The 16,422-nt window shown below is 41.3% G+C and overlaps 1 protein-coding gene across 2 annotated transcripts in view; it reads left to right on the forward strand.

Moving 5' to 3' along the window:
• pax5 (paired box 5) overlaps window positions 1–16,422 on the forward strand; it is a 103,620-nt gene that overhangs the window by 57,277 nt on the left and 29,921 nt on the right. Inside the window, exons 6-7 of one of the 2 annotated variants that reach the window (XM_037533071.1) lie at window positions 2,076–2,260; window positions 15,254–15,386. In XM_037533071.1, coding sequence (XP_037388968.1) covers window positions 2,076–2,260; window positions 15,254–15,386 — 318 coding nt within the window. The remainder of the gene's footprint in view (window positions 1–2,075; window positions 2,261–15,253; window positions 15,387–16,422) is intronic. The other variant, XM_037533072.1, reaches the window with a different exon arrangement.

Raw genomic sequence — 16,422 nt, forward strand, 5'->3', positions numbered from 1 at the left:
CCCTATTGCAGCAGCCTCTTTCAGCATGATAATGTGCCCTGCCACACTGTGCACATTGTCCAGGAACGGTTTAAGGAACAAGAGTTCAAGGTAACGCCCTGGCCTCCAGATTCCTCTCTCAATCCAATCCAGTGGGATGTGCTGGAACAAGAAGTCTGATCTGCAGCATCTCCAGTCTACAGCTTATAGGACTTAAGGGATCTGCTGCTAATGTCTGGGTGCCAGATACCACAGAGCACCTTCAGAGGCCTTGGAGAACCAACAGCATAGTAGGCATTTATGGTGTTTTGGCCCTTTGGTGTAAAGTGAGTTTAGCACGTTGGCTTGGGTCTAGTATGTTGGCCTGTCATTAGCATTTTAGCTCACGGCTACAGTTTGAGAGAGGTAACTGGAGTAACTGGAATAACTAACACTATATTTATAAGTTTCTAAAACACTGAAAAATACAATTTTATGCAAAAGTCTGGGCTCCTATTTTTACAGTATGTTAAACTCAGCGAATAAATAGAAATTGTGCTCTGAAATTCACAGAAAAATTCCATATACCAATATACCAGCTTGTTCACTGTATAGGATGTGGAACTTATTTTCACTTAGAAAATCAGTAGAACATCAACAAGTTGACCACAATTTTGCAAACGCATGCGCATAATGTCTATAATATAAAGATAATATGATGACATGATATAAATGCAGCAGAAATGCACAGTGCCAAAAGTAAGAGGGATGGGAGCAGCTTTCAGAAGGTACTTTCAGAGGGTCTGGCGCTCAGAAGCCCACCCTGGCCAGTCTTTTGTGTGTGCGTCTTTTGAAGGGAGGTGAAAGCAATAAGCCTGCCGAAATGGTGCCATCACACAGACATGATTGATCAATTGAATTCTATCAGACACACTGACCACTGGGATTAAGAGGGTCAAAAACACTGCAGATCATACACTCCCCACTGTGTGTGAGTGTGTGTACATAGTTGGTGGTAGTGTGTGTGTGTGTGTGTGTGTGTGTGTGTGGTCATTCAGTCTTTAAATGCAAATCACAGCTTATGTTTAAGTCGCAGGCACTGTATAGTTCTGTCATTGAGATGATTGTTGAGATATCACCTCTACATCATGACGCAGTAAAGCAGGTATGAATTCACATTCAAATGAACTGATTTCTGTGACAAAATGAAGGAGCGGCGTTTATATGGGTGCTTTGTCTGTTGGTTCTTTTATCACTCCGCACCTCTCTCTCTCTTCCCTCGGATTGCTCCTGCCCTCCAGGTCTCTAGAATAAGCTCTCGGAGGCGTTTTGGAGAAATGAATTGGCTCTATATCAGGGATTTTCGTTTCTATTCTTTCTTTTTTTTCGTCCCCCCATCCCTCTCTCTCTGTAATCATTTGGAGGCTGTAGCTCTCTCAGCTCTTATAATTGTCTCTTCAGAAACTCAACAGCGCTGTAATAACTCACTCACACTGCTGCCTTAACACTCTCACCAGCGTGTGTGTGTGGGGGTGTGGGTGTCCGTCCATGTGTGTGCATTTCTCGAAAAAGTGTCACATAGTGCAATCATTTGTTTCCATAAAGATGTTTGTATTATTAGTTCATCTTTCCTTATGGAAATGGTAGCAGCATAGTTTAGCAAAGAACTCTTATTATGGTACAAAAGGACTGGAAGAATTTTCATGGTAACTCCAAGATAAGCCTTAGCTGACCTCTCCATGCTCCCACAAATACCCTTATTAGTCATGGGACTATTAAGGCTCACTTAATCGTAATCTAACAAGAAGGCTGATTATACAAAATAAAAATTGACTAAAAATGATAGAAGGTTCCCCTCTACATCTAATCTTTATTGCCCAAATACAACAGAATGTGCCCGATAATTACATGCTCAAAAGTTAGATTTGAATTGATTCCAATAAATGTATATAATATAATATAGATAATATGAAACAGCTGATTCAGGTATTCAGTTTTAAGCAATGATGTCCATATTTTTAACATTAAAGCATTAAAGTGATTTTTTCCTTCCTCCTACACATTGGCAAATGCAGAAGGTCCAGTTCTCACAGCAGTGGTCTTTTTCTTCTCTTCAGATCTTCAGGATTCTTCCTTGGCGAATGGCCATGCCCACTCAGGGCGGGACTTCCTGCGGAAGCAGATGCGAGGGGAACTCTTCACTCCTCAGCAGCTCGAGGTATTGGACCGTGTGTTTGACCGACAGCCATACCCCGACCTTTACCCCATCCCAGACACCGCCAACAACGGCAAGCCCGCCCAGGTAAGAGCAGAGGGGGCGGGGCCTGTATATGAGGGGACGTGGCCACCCGCACCAACACCCCCTCGTCACCCCTGTTCCCAAAGCTCCGCTCTTCCCAGCCTGGCTGCCAGCACTGCTTGACCCCTCCTGACCCCCCCCACTGTTGACCTCCGGCCCTGCGGACCCCGGTGTTGACCCTCTGCCTCAGTGAGCTTATGCTTAAAGCCTGACCTCGCTGCTGCTCGATAGCTGCCTATAGAGGTTTTTGTGTGTCAAAGTCAGGTTAGGGCCCAGAGGTTTAGGGTTAAGTAGCCAACACTTGTTCCAGGGCTAAACGCACACTTCACTTCACTTAACTGCTTTTACTCACTTACTCTGGGCTGTTTTAGAGTTTCACACAATGAAACACGCAAAAAAGGGCCCATTTATAAGCAAATAAACAAGTAAATAAATAAATAGCCACTCTCGAAGATAAGCCAACGCAAATTTTATGGTTTTGATTTGGATTTCTGTTCATTTAGCTATATTCACACCGTTGTGTTACATTCACACATGTAAAGGTTGCCATCTAGAATTAAACTGATGAAGAGCTAAACTGACCTTCCTTATTTTTTTCACTGTTGTAACGTTAGTTACAAGTACCTGCCCCATTCTGCAGTTGCCCTTAACAAATCAATGAATAAATAAGTAAATAAACAAGTAGATATCTGACTAGGAAAAGCTAACACAAGTATTAAATCAATCAAAATAAACAAACAAACAGAGGCCGCTATCTATTAAAGGCTAAAACTACATTAAAAATTTACCACATCGAAAAAAAATAAGACGTGAAATAGAAAATGTGTCATAATTTTTGCACAGGCCAGAGTTTATGTTTTATATGTATGTGAATATGTGGAACTCAGCCAATAAACCATAATTAAACAGTAATTATATAGGAATTAAATATTACAATGTGCTCTCTGCAGAGGATGTGTTCACTTCTCTTCACTATGAACATCAACAAAACATCATTTGGCCAGAGGCACCCAAACTTTTGCATCTGACTATATAAACGGCTTCTTTGAAAGATGAGAAAGTGGCCATCAGTTAATGATAAAGCCCATAACTAAATAATTGGCCACGTTATATAATATTCCAGCGCAAATTGTGAGTGTTTCTATGAACAGGAGGTTCTGGTGATGCTAGGTTATCTGCTGGGTAGTGGATGGGAGTGAGATGCTGCTTTTAATGACTTTTCTTGAACTGAGCTCTTCAACGACAAATCTTCAAGGCCATGAGCTGCACGCTGCATGCAAACGAAGCCTCGCTGAGTTTCAGAACTGCTACAGTTGTCTGCTCGTGATGTATCGTAAGCCTGAGCATTTATAAAAAGAAATGCTTACCCAAACATTTTTCATGGTGTCACATTGACGTTGTGAGCAGCTTGAGCTGAGCTACCATTCCTGAAGGAGATATTATGTACACTTGGCCATAGTCAGCATGATGTATGAGATGCAGCGCAATGCCTTCTGCTTTCTTGTAGATCCACAGTGAAGGCTTCAGAGAGCATACCGCATGTCAGCTTGCAGCAATGTGTTTCTAAATGTGTTTATGGTCCTGGAGCTGGTTTCCCGCTGCATTTGTGTTGCTGTCTTGCGACTATTTTATTTGCTTACAGTCTAAATTTTGGGGATGCATGATTTTCCTTTAAAAAGGTTTATCAATGTTACTTTTTAGTCACCTGAGAAATAAATTAACAAGTGTTTTATTATTGTGAAACAGCTGTGTTCTCATCCTGTGAATGTACTTTATACGGCCAGAAATATGTAGACACCTGACCACCACGCCTATTTGAGCTTGTTGGACATCCCAATCCAAAATGATGGGCATTCATTTGGAGTTGTCCTTCCTTTTCGGTCGTATCAACCTCCACTCTTTTGGGAAAGCTTTCCACAAGATGTCGTAGAGCGTATCTGTGAGAACTCAGTCAGAAGAGCATTTGTGAGGTCAGACACAGACGAGAAGGCCTGGCTCACAATCGACACTCCTGCTCATCCCAAAGGATCCTCCACACCAACCTTGTCATGTCTTTATGGAGTGCGTTCTGTATGCAGGAGCAGAGACATGCTAGAACAGGAAAGGGTCTTCCCCAACTGCTGCCCCAGAATTAGAAGCATATCTTAGTATAAAATATCTTTGTATGCTGTAGCATCAACATTACTGGAACTAAGGCCCAAAACCCTGAAACACACCCCCGGACATTATCGCTCCTCCATTTTTTTCTGCTGGCCCTATGTATTCTGGTAGACTTCATTCACATTCTGCTTTACATCACTCCAGCTGACGCTTGGCATTGCACATAGTGATCTTAGGCGTGTTTGCAGTTACTCAACCACAGAGATGCATTTCATGGAGCTCCCAACACAGTTCTTGTGCTGTTGTTGCTTCTAATGGAAGTTTGGAGTTCTATAATGAGTGATGTTACTGAGGACATGCAATTTTAACTCATTATCCCCGTTCTGTGAGTTTGCATGGTCTACTGCTTTGTGACTGAGGTGTTGCTACTGCAAGACATTTCAATTTTACAATAATAGCACTTACAGTTGACTGGGGCAGATCTAGCAGGACAGATATTTCACACACTGACTTGTGGCAATGGTGGCATCTTATGACAGGTGCTATATCAACTTTAGTGAGCAGTGGCGAGTAGCGTTTGTTTATGTGATGTTTAGGAATAACGCCTTTAGAGGGCGGCGGTGAGTAATGTTTGCTTATTTGATATTCATTAATAACATAGTATGTTCATTTATTTTTCAACAAATGAATGAACCAAAGAAAGAATAAAGGGACAGATGAGCAAACAAAAGAATGAGCAGACAGACGGAGGAAACAATGAGCAGACAATCGGCAGGCAGACAGTTGAGCTAGCTTGATAGCTCAGTTATGCTTGATAGGTTAGCTTTCGCTTGGTTGTTAGCTTACTCTCAGTAGTCTTTCTACTGGAACACAGTTTTGTCAAAGCTATGTTGGGGGAGAAGCCACATCAGCCTTATGTAAATACTACCCACAATCAAGACCACCCAAGAGAATTTGGGTAAAATACATCAGCCATTTATCGGACATTAGAAAGTTATTTCCAGGACATACTTTGTACATGTATGTTGTCTGTCCACAAGAGTAAGATTAGCGTGGTTAGAAAGAAAGTGGGTTTACATTCTCTGAGGCTTTAGTAGTTTAATAGTTGTCAAAATGAGACATAAATTGTTAATCACATTTAAATATAAATATTCCTAAGTTAGAATGTCAGGGTTGTTATAGGTTGAGTTAAAGTGTAAAGAAAGTAGGCCCAAGGTGTCCCCAAACTTTTAACAGGCAGAGTAAGCTGGCTTTGCAAAGCTTACGCTTCACCCACACAACACAAACTGAACACAAGCAGAGTGTCAAAGGTGTCACTCAAAGTCAAATGCACGCACACACACACACGCGCACACACGCGCACACACACACACACACACACACACAAGCAGGCGCAGACAGTGTCAGGGTTCTATAGACTCATCTCAAAGCCCCATAATTCCTCAGTCCATTTCACTGCTGAGCACTAAAGCTAGAGAGGTCAAAGGTCACCGACCTGCCAACAGGGGCATTAACCTCTGGGTTACACCACCTCCCCCCAAGTGTGTGTGTGTGTGTGTGTGTGTGTGTGTGTGTGTGTGTGTGTGTGTGTTTTCATCCTTAAAATAGGAACAATTACATTGAAGGGGCCAAATTCTGGTGAGGACCCTCAGCGTATCTGCCCCCTTGTTTAACATGATTGACGGGCAGCCCACAGCCCAACCTGAAAACTCCTGGGAGTCCACCAACAGACAGACAGTGACAGAAGAGGTCTTATGAGTGTGTGTGTGTGTGTGTGTGTGTGTGTCTGGGGATCGAAGCTCAAGTTAGACTCCTCTTGGAGCTGCTCGCGCTGCACTTGTCATTGGAGTGACCTCGTAGTTCTGCAGGACAAAGAGTGCAAGCTGTGAATCTCCAAAAGCTTCATAACTTCAATAATTCACTATAAAACCTTCAGCAGTTCAAATATGGCAATGAAATGATAACAGCAAATGATCGCAGTGTTCAGTTCAACAACACAATCCTAGCCAACTATCAGCAGTGTGTTATATTTATATTCTGGAATATATACAGTGCCGTGCACAGGCTTGTTTATTGAATTTCCAGTCAAAGCTGTCATTAACAAGATGTTACTTTTCAGCAGGAAAGCAGGAGAAAACGTGCAGCATTTAGCAGCCAATTACACTGAACTGAGTACAACATTATCTTTCAATATTTAGTGTGTCAGTTCTTTGCCTTTATAGCATTCATCCTTTTCAAGAGACTCGCTCTCAGTGTTCTAAGGAATCTGCAGGGATGTTTTCCCACACCTCCAAAGTTCAGTCTTAGAAGTTGGTTGAATCTTCTGCTTTTTGTGGTCCATCATTCGGTGATGTTGAGGTCTGGACTCTGGGGTTGTCCGTCTGTTGTTCTGAGAAACACTAGAAGCTTCTTTGTTTATCCTTGTCTGTTTCCTTTACTCAGTAAGAGCTTCTTGTCAGCTGCACATCCTTTCAGACTCACAGCGTCTTCTCACAGTGGAAGGACGGACAGAAACGCCTGTGGATGTTTTCAGATCTGAGGCTTGATTTTCACCTCCCTCTTAAGGATGAAAGCATTATGTGCTGGGACAGCGTTGGTGGTCCAGCAGGTCTTGCAGGTGGTTGTTAGGGATCCTTTTTCTCACTTTTAACTTATTTTCCTCTCTCTCCTGAAAAATGACAGTAATTGAATTGTTTTAACTTGAATTGTTTTAAGTTGAGCTCAAAGGGTGGTCCCTGACCTTTGCACAGTGCATCTCTACATCATCTCATTTTCTTTTGGGATTCTATCTGTTCAACTTTCATCCCGTTTGTCGAGTTGACAACGTCCATGCTACTATGTTTTTTTTTACATTGTTTATTCCATATAAAATTACTTTTATGTCACATTCATTGAGATTTTATCGTGTAGTAACACCGGACTTTATTTGATTTTGCCCAGAAAATTCCTCTGAAGATCTGATGAAGTTGCAAGGGTGAAATTTCTTTCTCTCTCATCTCTCCATCCTCTGTTTCCTCCTCTCCTGTTCTCTGCCCGCCCCCCCCTTTCAGTCTACACCATTAAGTGCTGGCGGATCTATTAATTAGTGTCCTTCGCTTCGTGGGGGAGCGCATAAAACAGCGTGCGCTTGTCAGGCTCACTTCATTTGAATTTCCTCTTTCGATCCCGTCGCGTTACGCCGGTGATAAATCAACAGGCCAACGGGCCTAATGCTGAACTAATTATCCAAACCAGAGAGAGAGAGAGAGAGAGAGAGAGAGAGACAGACAGAGATGACAAAAGGGGCCGATAAGGATCTGCAAAATATTGATATTCATACAGGACAGGCCTCAAAATGAAGAAAAAATGAACGGAGGGACAAAGAAAGAGTGTCTATGATTGTGAGTGACTGATGATAATGATTAAGGTCACAGAGTGAAGTTTAGGTCAAGCAGGCGTTAATGCATTCCGTCACCGTAGCCACTGGAAAAACAACAGAAAAGACACAGCAGTGAAGGCCAAACGTAAATAATGTACAACACAGTCGGTCAAAAGCCGCCTGCTTTTCTTAATGGCCACAGCATGGCCCCAAGTGAAAAGAGCAGAGGGCTATGCTGCGTGTTCTCCTGCTGATAGGAAAACATTCAAATGTTGGCCAATTATCTTTTTTTTTTTTTTTTTTGGCAACAAACAAATGAAAAAAGAGCCAAAATACCTCCTTGTCAATCTTAAGGTTGGAGTTACATTCAGGTGTTAACTTCATTCATCTTCATTAATACTTGACACAATGAAAGTCCTCACAAAATGTTAATACCAGTACACACGTGGGTGGGTATATTTAGTCCTTTTCTTTATGGGGACCCCAAGGTGGTGAAGAGGTAAACCTTGTGATGCTATGGGGACGTGCTCGCTGCCCAGAGGGAAGAATGCATTTTATATTGTTATTTATCTTCTGTTGTTTTGCTGTATATTTATTTTTACCAAAAACTGCAGCTTTCGTAAGGAAAAGTAAAGGTTTCCTGAGGTTATGGTTAGGCTTGATTGTATGCTCAGTAGCTTTAAATCACATTAGATTAGGTTCACCGAGATTAAAGTTGGGGTTAGGATAGCGTGAGCTATATTCTTAAAGTTAGCATTTAGCTAACTTTAGAGGCATGCAGAAGGACACATCAGTGAATTAGCTAATAATTAGCATTGCCTCATTTCTCATCACCAACGTTTCTCATTATTTTTAAAATTCCCTTATTTATTCATGCAGTCATTTTCCCTCAGTCAGTAAACTGTAACACGTGCTAACGAATGCTTGAAGGTGGGGAAGAGTTCCCTGCTAACGAACCAGCTTAGACCAGCACAGGTTCCATGGTTTCTGTGTTGGCCTAGTGCTAGTTCAGCTGGTCATAATCATGCTGGTCAGAAATTCACACCTTTTCCTTTATTCCTTTTTTTCAAATTGAATCAATGAGATGACATGTGTGGGACTTATTTAGAAGGCAATGGAACCGTCCCACAAAGACAGGAATACAAAACTGTGTGTGATCTCCTGCCACTCAGTGAACTGGCTCTGTGGTGCGCGAGCGATCGCAGTGTGAGCTGCCACACTCTGCTCCGGAGTCACACACCGATAAATGGCTCCCCCACAGTCGCCCTCGTTTAATACCACACACTGCTAAATACCGCACACACACGCTCACTGTGATATATTTCATTTTAGGAATTCTTCCAGGAGACAATGCATACAGGAAGAGGGGGGGGGGTACAGAGAGAGGGAGAGAGAGAGAGAGAGAGAGAGAGAGAGAGAGAGAGGGGTGAAATAGTATTATGTAAATGCATGGCCGGGCGAGCCGGGTTGGGGTGAAATTATTTTGGTGTTGCACGATTAGGGGCCTCATCTGTTATTGATGTGTGCTGGGAGAAGAACCATTACAGCAGAGCTATGTCAAAACCCAGAGAGAGGGGAGGGCGAGAGAGAGGGGGAGAGAGAGAGGGAGAAAGGGATAGAGAGAGAAATATGCGATGTAAATGGGATGCGAGGGAGGCAAAACGAATGGCGTTTGAATCCGAGGTGTTTTGTTTTTGAGCAGAAGGCTAAATGAGTTCAGGAGCCAAAACATGGCTATTAACTTTGTCGCCGCTCATCCTCAATCCTTCTCGTGCTGAAAGTTAGTCTCCTCCCTCGTTTAAAAGCATTCCCCCCTTTATCTTCAACCATCCATTCACTTTTCATTCTCTTTGCCATCTGTGCATTTCAAGCGATTAAAAGAACAGTTTTGGACCAAGGATCTAATGTATATAGCCGGATGAACCATGAATATTAGTGGCCCTCAGGGCCCTCATTTCTGCCCCTGAGGAGATCTCGAAGTATATTGGCGATAAGATGGTGGTAATTTACATTATCGTTTTTTTGGCTGTTTACACACAGATGTTTGAAGCTTGTAGTAACTCAGATGCTGCTGTTTTCCATTCCTAACAACCCTCTGAAGCTTGGACTTTCAGAAGGTCTAGAACAGGGGTGTTAAACTCAACTGCTAAGTGGGCCATATTAAAAATCCCAACATGCCCATGGGCCAGAGAACACCATGTTTTATTGAACTTTTAATACAAATATTTTACTATGAATCGAACTAACTGTGGTTTATTCCAAAGATTCAAAAACGTCAACAGTAAAATGTAGACTCTTGTAAAATTTTAAATTGAATGTTTAAATGTTCAAAATATGGACATCAGCAGGAGCTCAGACTTTAAAATGTACCTATTTGCTTGAACCTGACACCTAGTATCATTTCTTTGCTGCTCTTTTCATTAATACTTACATTTCTGAGCTGCTGAGCTGGCAAAGTGTTTATATTGGCAGTGAGTTGTTTGGTGATATGACTGGTGTGGAATTGTGTCGAACTGACGTGTAACTGCTGTCCCATTGATTGTTGTTGGGGTAGGAGAGTCAAAGCGCATATTGCATTGCAGTGCATGCTGGGTACTGTAGTATAGTGCGTTGTGAAACAGGCTAATACTAATAGAAAATTAAAATCCAGGCCGTATAGGATTGTGGGCCTTGCGTTTGACACATGGGGCCTAGAGTGACTTTCTCTTACAAAACGGGGCCCATGCAATCTAAATCAAGACATGACTGATTAATTACACTGTCGCTGCCTTACTATGTTCGTGGTTAATCTGACACATTAGGTCTTCAGCTCAGCTCCTAAAGCCCTGACCAATGAGACGGCTAGGTTTTCTCTATTCATGTAGATACCATGGAGAAAAGAAATTCCTGTTTATTCTCATAATCTGCATAGCTTTCTGTTGGCTCTTCCAAGAATCAAACCCTTTTTGAACTAATCTCTAACCAAACCAGAGCACCGAAATAAGAGTGTTACTACAAATCTTGCAGAGTTTTAGTACCAATATGATGATTTTATTTTTATAACTAAACATGAACTAAAAACGACAAAATGACCAAAATCATCACAAGGCCCTGAAAGTTTCTCTCAGTCACTGTGACAAAAGTAGACAAAATTCCAACTTTTGCTCCTGTTTTTAGCCATGGGACATACTTTTGTTCATTTTTTACAGATAATAATATCTGAGAATGTCAGATATAAGTCGCAAGCGAGAAAATAGGCAAGTGTATTTGGGAATCCCAACAAATCCACACAGTTTGAGTGAAGTGTGTGATGATTTAGGCCTGCAGTTGTATGGATGCTAATTGGTGCTCCTAGGCTTTTATAGCCACATTAGCCACGTAGGTCCTTAATTAAATTAAAGCGGCAAACTTAATACACCCATCGTCTCTTGGCTGAATGGCTGCATTTGGCGAAAGGGAGAAAACTGGGTAATTCTTTCAGCAAACTATTCCTTTAATCTTGCTTCACATAAGGGTATTGGCCTCCATACTTACTGTTGTTCATTTTCTTCTTCATTCCTGTCATCCCTCCCCCACTCAGTGTCTATCCCATCATCTCTCTTTTTCTGGCCCTTCTCCAGTCCCTTGTCCCAGCTGTGATTTGAGCGTGTGTGTGTGTGTGTGTGTGTGTGTGTGTGTGTGAGATGAGGGCTGATGGCTGGTCGAGCTGTAGAATTGACAACATTTACAGGCTGAAATGAGAATCATCCATCTTCACTAGGCTGCTGTCAGGACCACGGCCAAACTTCATCATCTCCAATTACTACTGCTAACACCCCCATCTACATACAGTCACTTCAGCACCACGGACAGAGGCGCAGAGCTACAGAGAGGGGCGTACAAAACACGGATAAAGAAAGCGGAAATGCAGACTATGAGCTCCGCCGAGAGAAAAGAGGAGCAAAACGAACGAGCAAGAGTGAGAGAAAACAGGAGAGAGAGAAAAAGGGAGAGAGAGAGAGAGAGAGAGAGAGAGAGGAACCTAATAGCATAAGTTGTGATTGGTTGGGTCACAGTCCACTGCCCTCGCTGTATTGATGACCAGACGGGTGTTTAAAGGGTCACAGCATCTCACACACACATACGGCTTAATTCTGGTTGACGATTAAGAAAAGATGCTAGGCATTTTCTCCACGGGCTACAATGGACCGTGTTATGGGCCAATTAAACGATCGTCCTTTTTGAAATGGTCCTATTCTGTAAGCACTGTTGAAGGTTTTAATTGTACCATTTACTCCCCTGTTCTTCCAGTTTATTTAAGAAAACTACGCTGTGAATTGTGAATTCATTGTTTTTGTGATGTCACAAATACCAAAACTTTTCAGTATATCCACCTCTTCAGACCACAGCAGTTTAATCCTGCTCACTCACACTAAAGTGACAAGTTTAGTTTTTCAGTCTGGACTGCTTGTGGAATAAGGGACAATACAAAGAAACCAATCAGGACAGAGCTCATTTACATATTTTAGTGTTAAAGGCACAGTTTGATTTTAAGTGAGGATAAAAATGGTCATATAAAATCTGCAGGGACATTTCTCTACACTTCCAAAGTTCAGTCGTAGAGGCTGGTAAATGTAACCACACACTCAGTGGTGTTGAGGTGTGGACTGGGTGCTGAGTCCATTGTTCCGAGAAGACCGGAAGATTCTTTGTTTGGTGTGTCTGTTTCCTTTTCTCAGTAAGGGCTACACATCCTTTCAGACCCACAGTGCTGAGTTGTCTTCTCATGGATGGATGGCTGATGTTTTCAGATCTGAAGTGAGCGTGGAGCTTGGTGTTCTCTAAAAGATGAAAGCTTTATGTGCTGTTTATCTGATGGGGACAGTCTTGCGGGTGGTTGCCAGGAATAGCTTTAGCTCAATTCTCTGATTGGGTGTCCTGTTTGATCTGTCTGTGATCACAGCACTTACTGTACTTGTTAGTATTCCAAAGTGAGAGCTAATAGCAGGTGTGGGTGTAATGCAGAGCTGGAGGAGAGAGAGATCTGGCCCTGTTCAGGATCATTAGACTCCCTCCTAACAGACTAAAGCAGAAGTGACATCCATTTCCCTTCAGAGAGTCCCTCTAAAGACGGCCATCGCCGCACATCTCCACCTGCCTGACAAAAGCCATTACAGCCAATGGAGATGAAGCGGGGGGGACGCGGCGATGTCGCACCCGGATCATTATGAGTAATGGGCCACGAAACACCACAAGTAGGGTCAGTCTGGGGGCACAGCAGCGCAGGATCTAAGCCAGTTCTGCGTGTGGGTTCGCGTGCCCTGGTGTTTATGTCAGTGCTTGGGTGGCTTTGCAGTCATGTGCAAAGGTGTGAACACCTCCCGGTCAAATTGTGTTTTGTTGGTTTTCTAAGTGAAAAGAAGTGAACACACTGAAAGACGTACGCACTTGCATTGTTCTACGAATCTTAGGGCACAATTTCTATTCATTTGCCCATTTGAAATTATCACATACAGCATGAAATGTGCAATACATCCTGCGCAGCTTTTATGTTGGTGCAATTCAGCAAATACAATTAAAATGTGCACCAGGGTGCCTACAGTTTTACTTCAAAATAAGAGTGAAGGTCAAGTTGATCGCCAGCTACCTCACTTACCTACATCACGTGGCTCACAAAATTCAAAGATTTTTGAAGTAATACAAAATATAATTATACCCAACATACATAACTGCACATCTGCAGCAGTTCACTTTTCCCAAACACATTTCTTTCACCCACCATTAATTAGTTAACTTTTATTATGCAATATACGTTGCTGTGAACATCATTTCAAATGTTTTAAATGTCTACTGTTAATGTTCTTTACCTCACTAACACTTTATCATGCTGGCTAGTTCTGACTAACGCCTGCTAAAGCTCCTGCCTGTCATTTACATATCCACTATATCCACTAGTCACAACTGTGTATCCACCAGTCACGGAAAAGGTCTTTTTGTTTGTGGTGACATTCCTTCGTAAAAGAAACAAGGTATTTAAATGTACTTTTCAAAAGTGTATGTAATAATTTAAGTGTATTAAACAGATACTAATGCATACTAAACATTAGCTTAACCTACGACAACTAAAGTGTATATAAATTGCAATGAGGCTATGATTAAATATATATTAAAAGCATTCAGTTGGGCTTTTAAGTGCTTTTTGAACACCTTAAGGAACGTTATATCATTGGTAGACATAACTGCTATTACACTTTGAATATATAATACACTTATTACAGCATGTACTGACATACTTCAGTACTAGGTGTTAAGATATATTGCATCTAAAATGCACTTAAATTTGATTTCAACATCACTACATACGCATCAACAATGAAACATATTTAAGTTCACTTTTATAAGACACGTTATTAGAAATAACTAAACACAATTTACTTACATTACACAAAAAACAATATACTTCTATTTGAGTAATGTTGAAATACGTCTTTCTATGCCTACACATGCTTTTTTGTTCTGCGACAATTCTACTATACTTGAAATGTTTCTTGGGTGCACTGTTACTCCTATTTGATTGGTAGTTGTTTTGAGATATGTTTCAACTAAAATGTACTAAAGCACAGTTTAAAAGTCATTGCTTTAAAATACACTTCTAAATTAGTCACCTAAGTCAAAGACAATTTAAATATACTTTGAAATTTGCTTTGGCATATTAAGAAATATATATATATATTTATGTGTATTACAGTGCACTTAGTGTAATATAAATTGTGTTACTTTACAAGTGTTCCTTTAAAACATACATAGAAGTGTAAAAAATGATCCATAATGTTTGTGAAATTAACTTTTAGTATTCTCTATTCACTTCAAGTAAAATACTGACATACTTAATGATGCTTTTTTTTATCATAAGGGAATGGTGATGGCAAAAGCAGCAATCAGTCTGCAGGAAAAGCATCCAGAAAGCCGAAAATAGAGTTAATGGCAATTTTTGTAACACATGGCATTCAGTAGATGCTTTTATTCTTAGACTTTTATTCATGCAGCTTTAGGAGTCTTGCCCAAGGTGATATTTATGATATAAGATAGCATAGAAAAACACCATATCAGTAAGAGTCCTTGGGCTAGATTCTAATGCTATATTCTCCGACATCTATAACATGATTAGAATTGAAAGTAACCCTGAATAAAAGCATCTGGCAAATGCCATAAACGTAAAACAGTGTAAACAGACTCTTACAGTAATCTCTTATGAGGATTTTGAGTTGCTACCTGATCATTGATGGAGCTGATGGAGCTGAATCATTAAAGAATACGTTTAATTGATGTCCAAAACATTTTTTCAAGCTAAGGTAAATGATAACTAGGCCAGGATTTGTACTTGTTGACTATTAAAAAAACAGATATTCACTATTAGTATCAAACACATGCAAGTTGCTCAGACTTTCAGCCATATTCACAGACACACACACACTTCTAGAACTTCATATTTATCTAAAGGCAACAAGTTATATCAAGGGAAAACCCCTCAACGCCAGCATCAGTTAGTTAGCGACTCATTGCCTCTCTTTTTCTCTCAGCAGACGTCAGACTATTCAGCCATGGCTTCTCTGGCTGGTGGACTGGAGGAGATGAAGAGCAGTCTGGCCAATCAGACGGGAGCAGAGCTGGGCCCCAGTGTAGCAGGACCACAGTCTTACCCACTGGTGTCAGGTGGGTTCTCTACACTACCGCACCCCACCTTCACCTTCAGTTGGGTGTCTTCGGTCATTCAGCTGTAATTAACTGCACTTAGTGATTGTTCTGAGACTGGAATGTTCGGTGTTCCACTTAAAGCCGCACTGTGTGGGTTTTTTCCTGAAAGTTGAAAGAAGTAGCATAACTGGGAGAGGAGAAAAATAGTAAGTCATAAGTCAGAGAGCGGATCTCAGAGGCTCTCAGAGGCCCATCACACGTCTTTATGTATTAATGCCACACTCAAAAAGAAGATCCAGCTCAGTGTTTAGGTCTCAAATGCAAAATTAACACTAAGCCGATGAAGATACAAATACATTAGGAGATAATTCATTCAAACCCTCACGTGAAATGTCCTTCACCAAGTTTTGACTGAGTTGAGTACTATTTCAATAAACTCACAATCATCAGAGTCACCTGCTCAGGGAAGAGGCCCAAACACCACCCATGTTACAAAATGTTCTTCCATACATTGTGTGCAGTTACACACTTCCACCAGAGAGGTCTCCAAATCCTCGAAACTTACATAGTGCCACTTTATCATTGGATCTGAAGTCGTTTTCCAGTGACACAAGGCTGAGGACCAAACATTGGTCTATATAGGTTTCACTTCTAGATTTTTTCATATGTTTGAGTCTGATGTTAGCCAGGTTTCCACCTAGCTTTCTCAATAAATTCAAACAAATAATGATGCAATAAGTAGCATGAACAATGCTGGCTTTCCATCAAGCCTGTAGAAGAGAGCAAACCTCTGTCACACTTGTGAAAACACTTCTGAGAAATATGGATCAAGCCTACAGACAAAGCGTTAACGCTGACCAGCTTCTCGTTACTGTTTTGTTGAAATTTATGGCTGTAAATTACGTCGTAAGAGGGCCTTCTGTCTGTTTGCCACCTGATACCTTACAGCTGTTTCCACTTTAATATCACCATTAATTTTCCCTGATGAAATAAAGGTATGCTTTCATTTTTGCATTAGTAAATTGGTGACATGACAATGAAAAAACTCACCAGT

This window comes from Pygocentrus nattereri, chromosome 22 (genome assembly GCF_015220715.1).
Source record: "Pygocentrus nattereri isolate fPygNat1 chromosome 22, fPygNat1.pri, whole genome shotgun sequence".
NCBI classification, from domain to species: domain Eukaryota; kingdom Metazoa; phylum Chordata; class Actinopteri; order Characiformes; family Serrasalmidae; genus Pygocentrus; species Pygocentrus nattereri.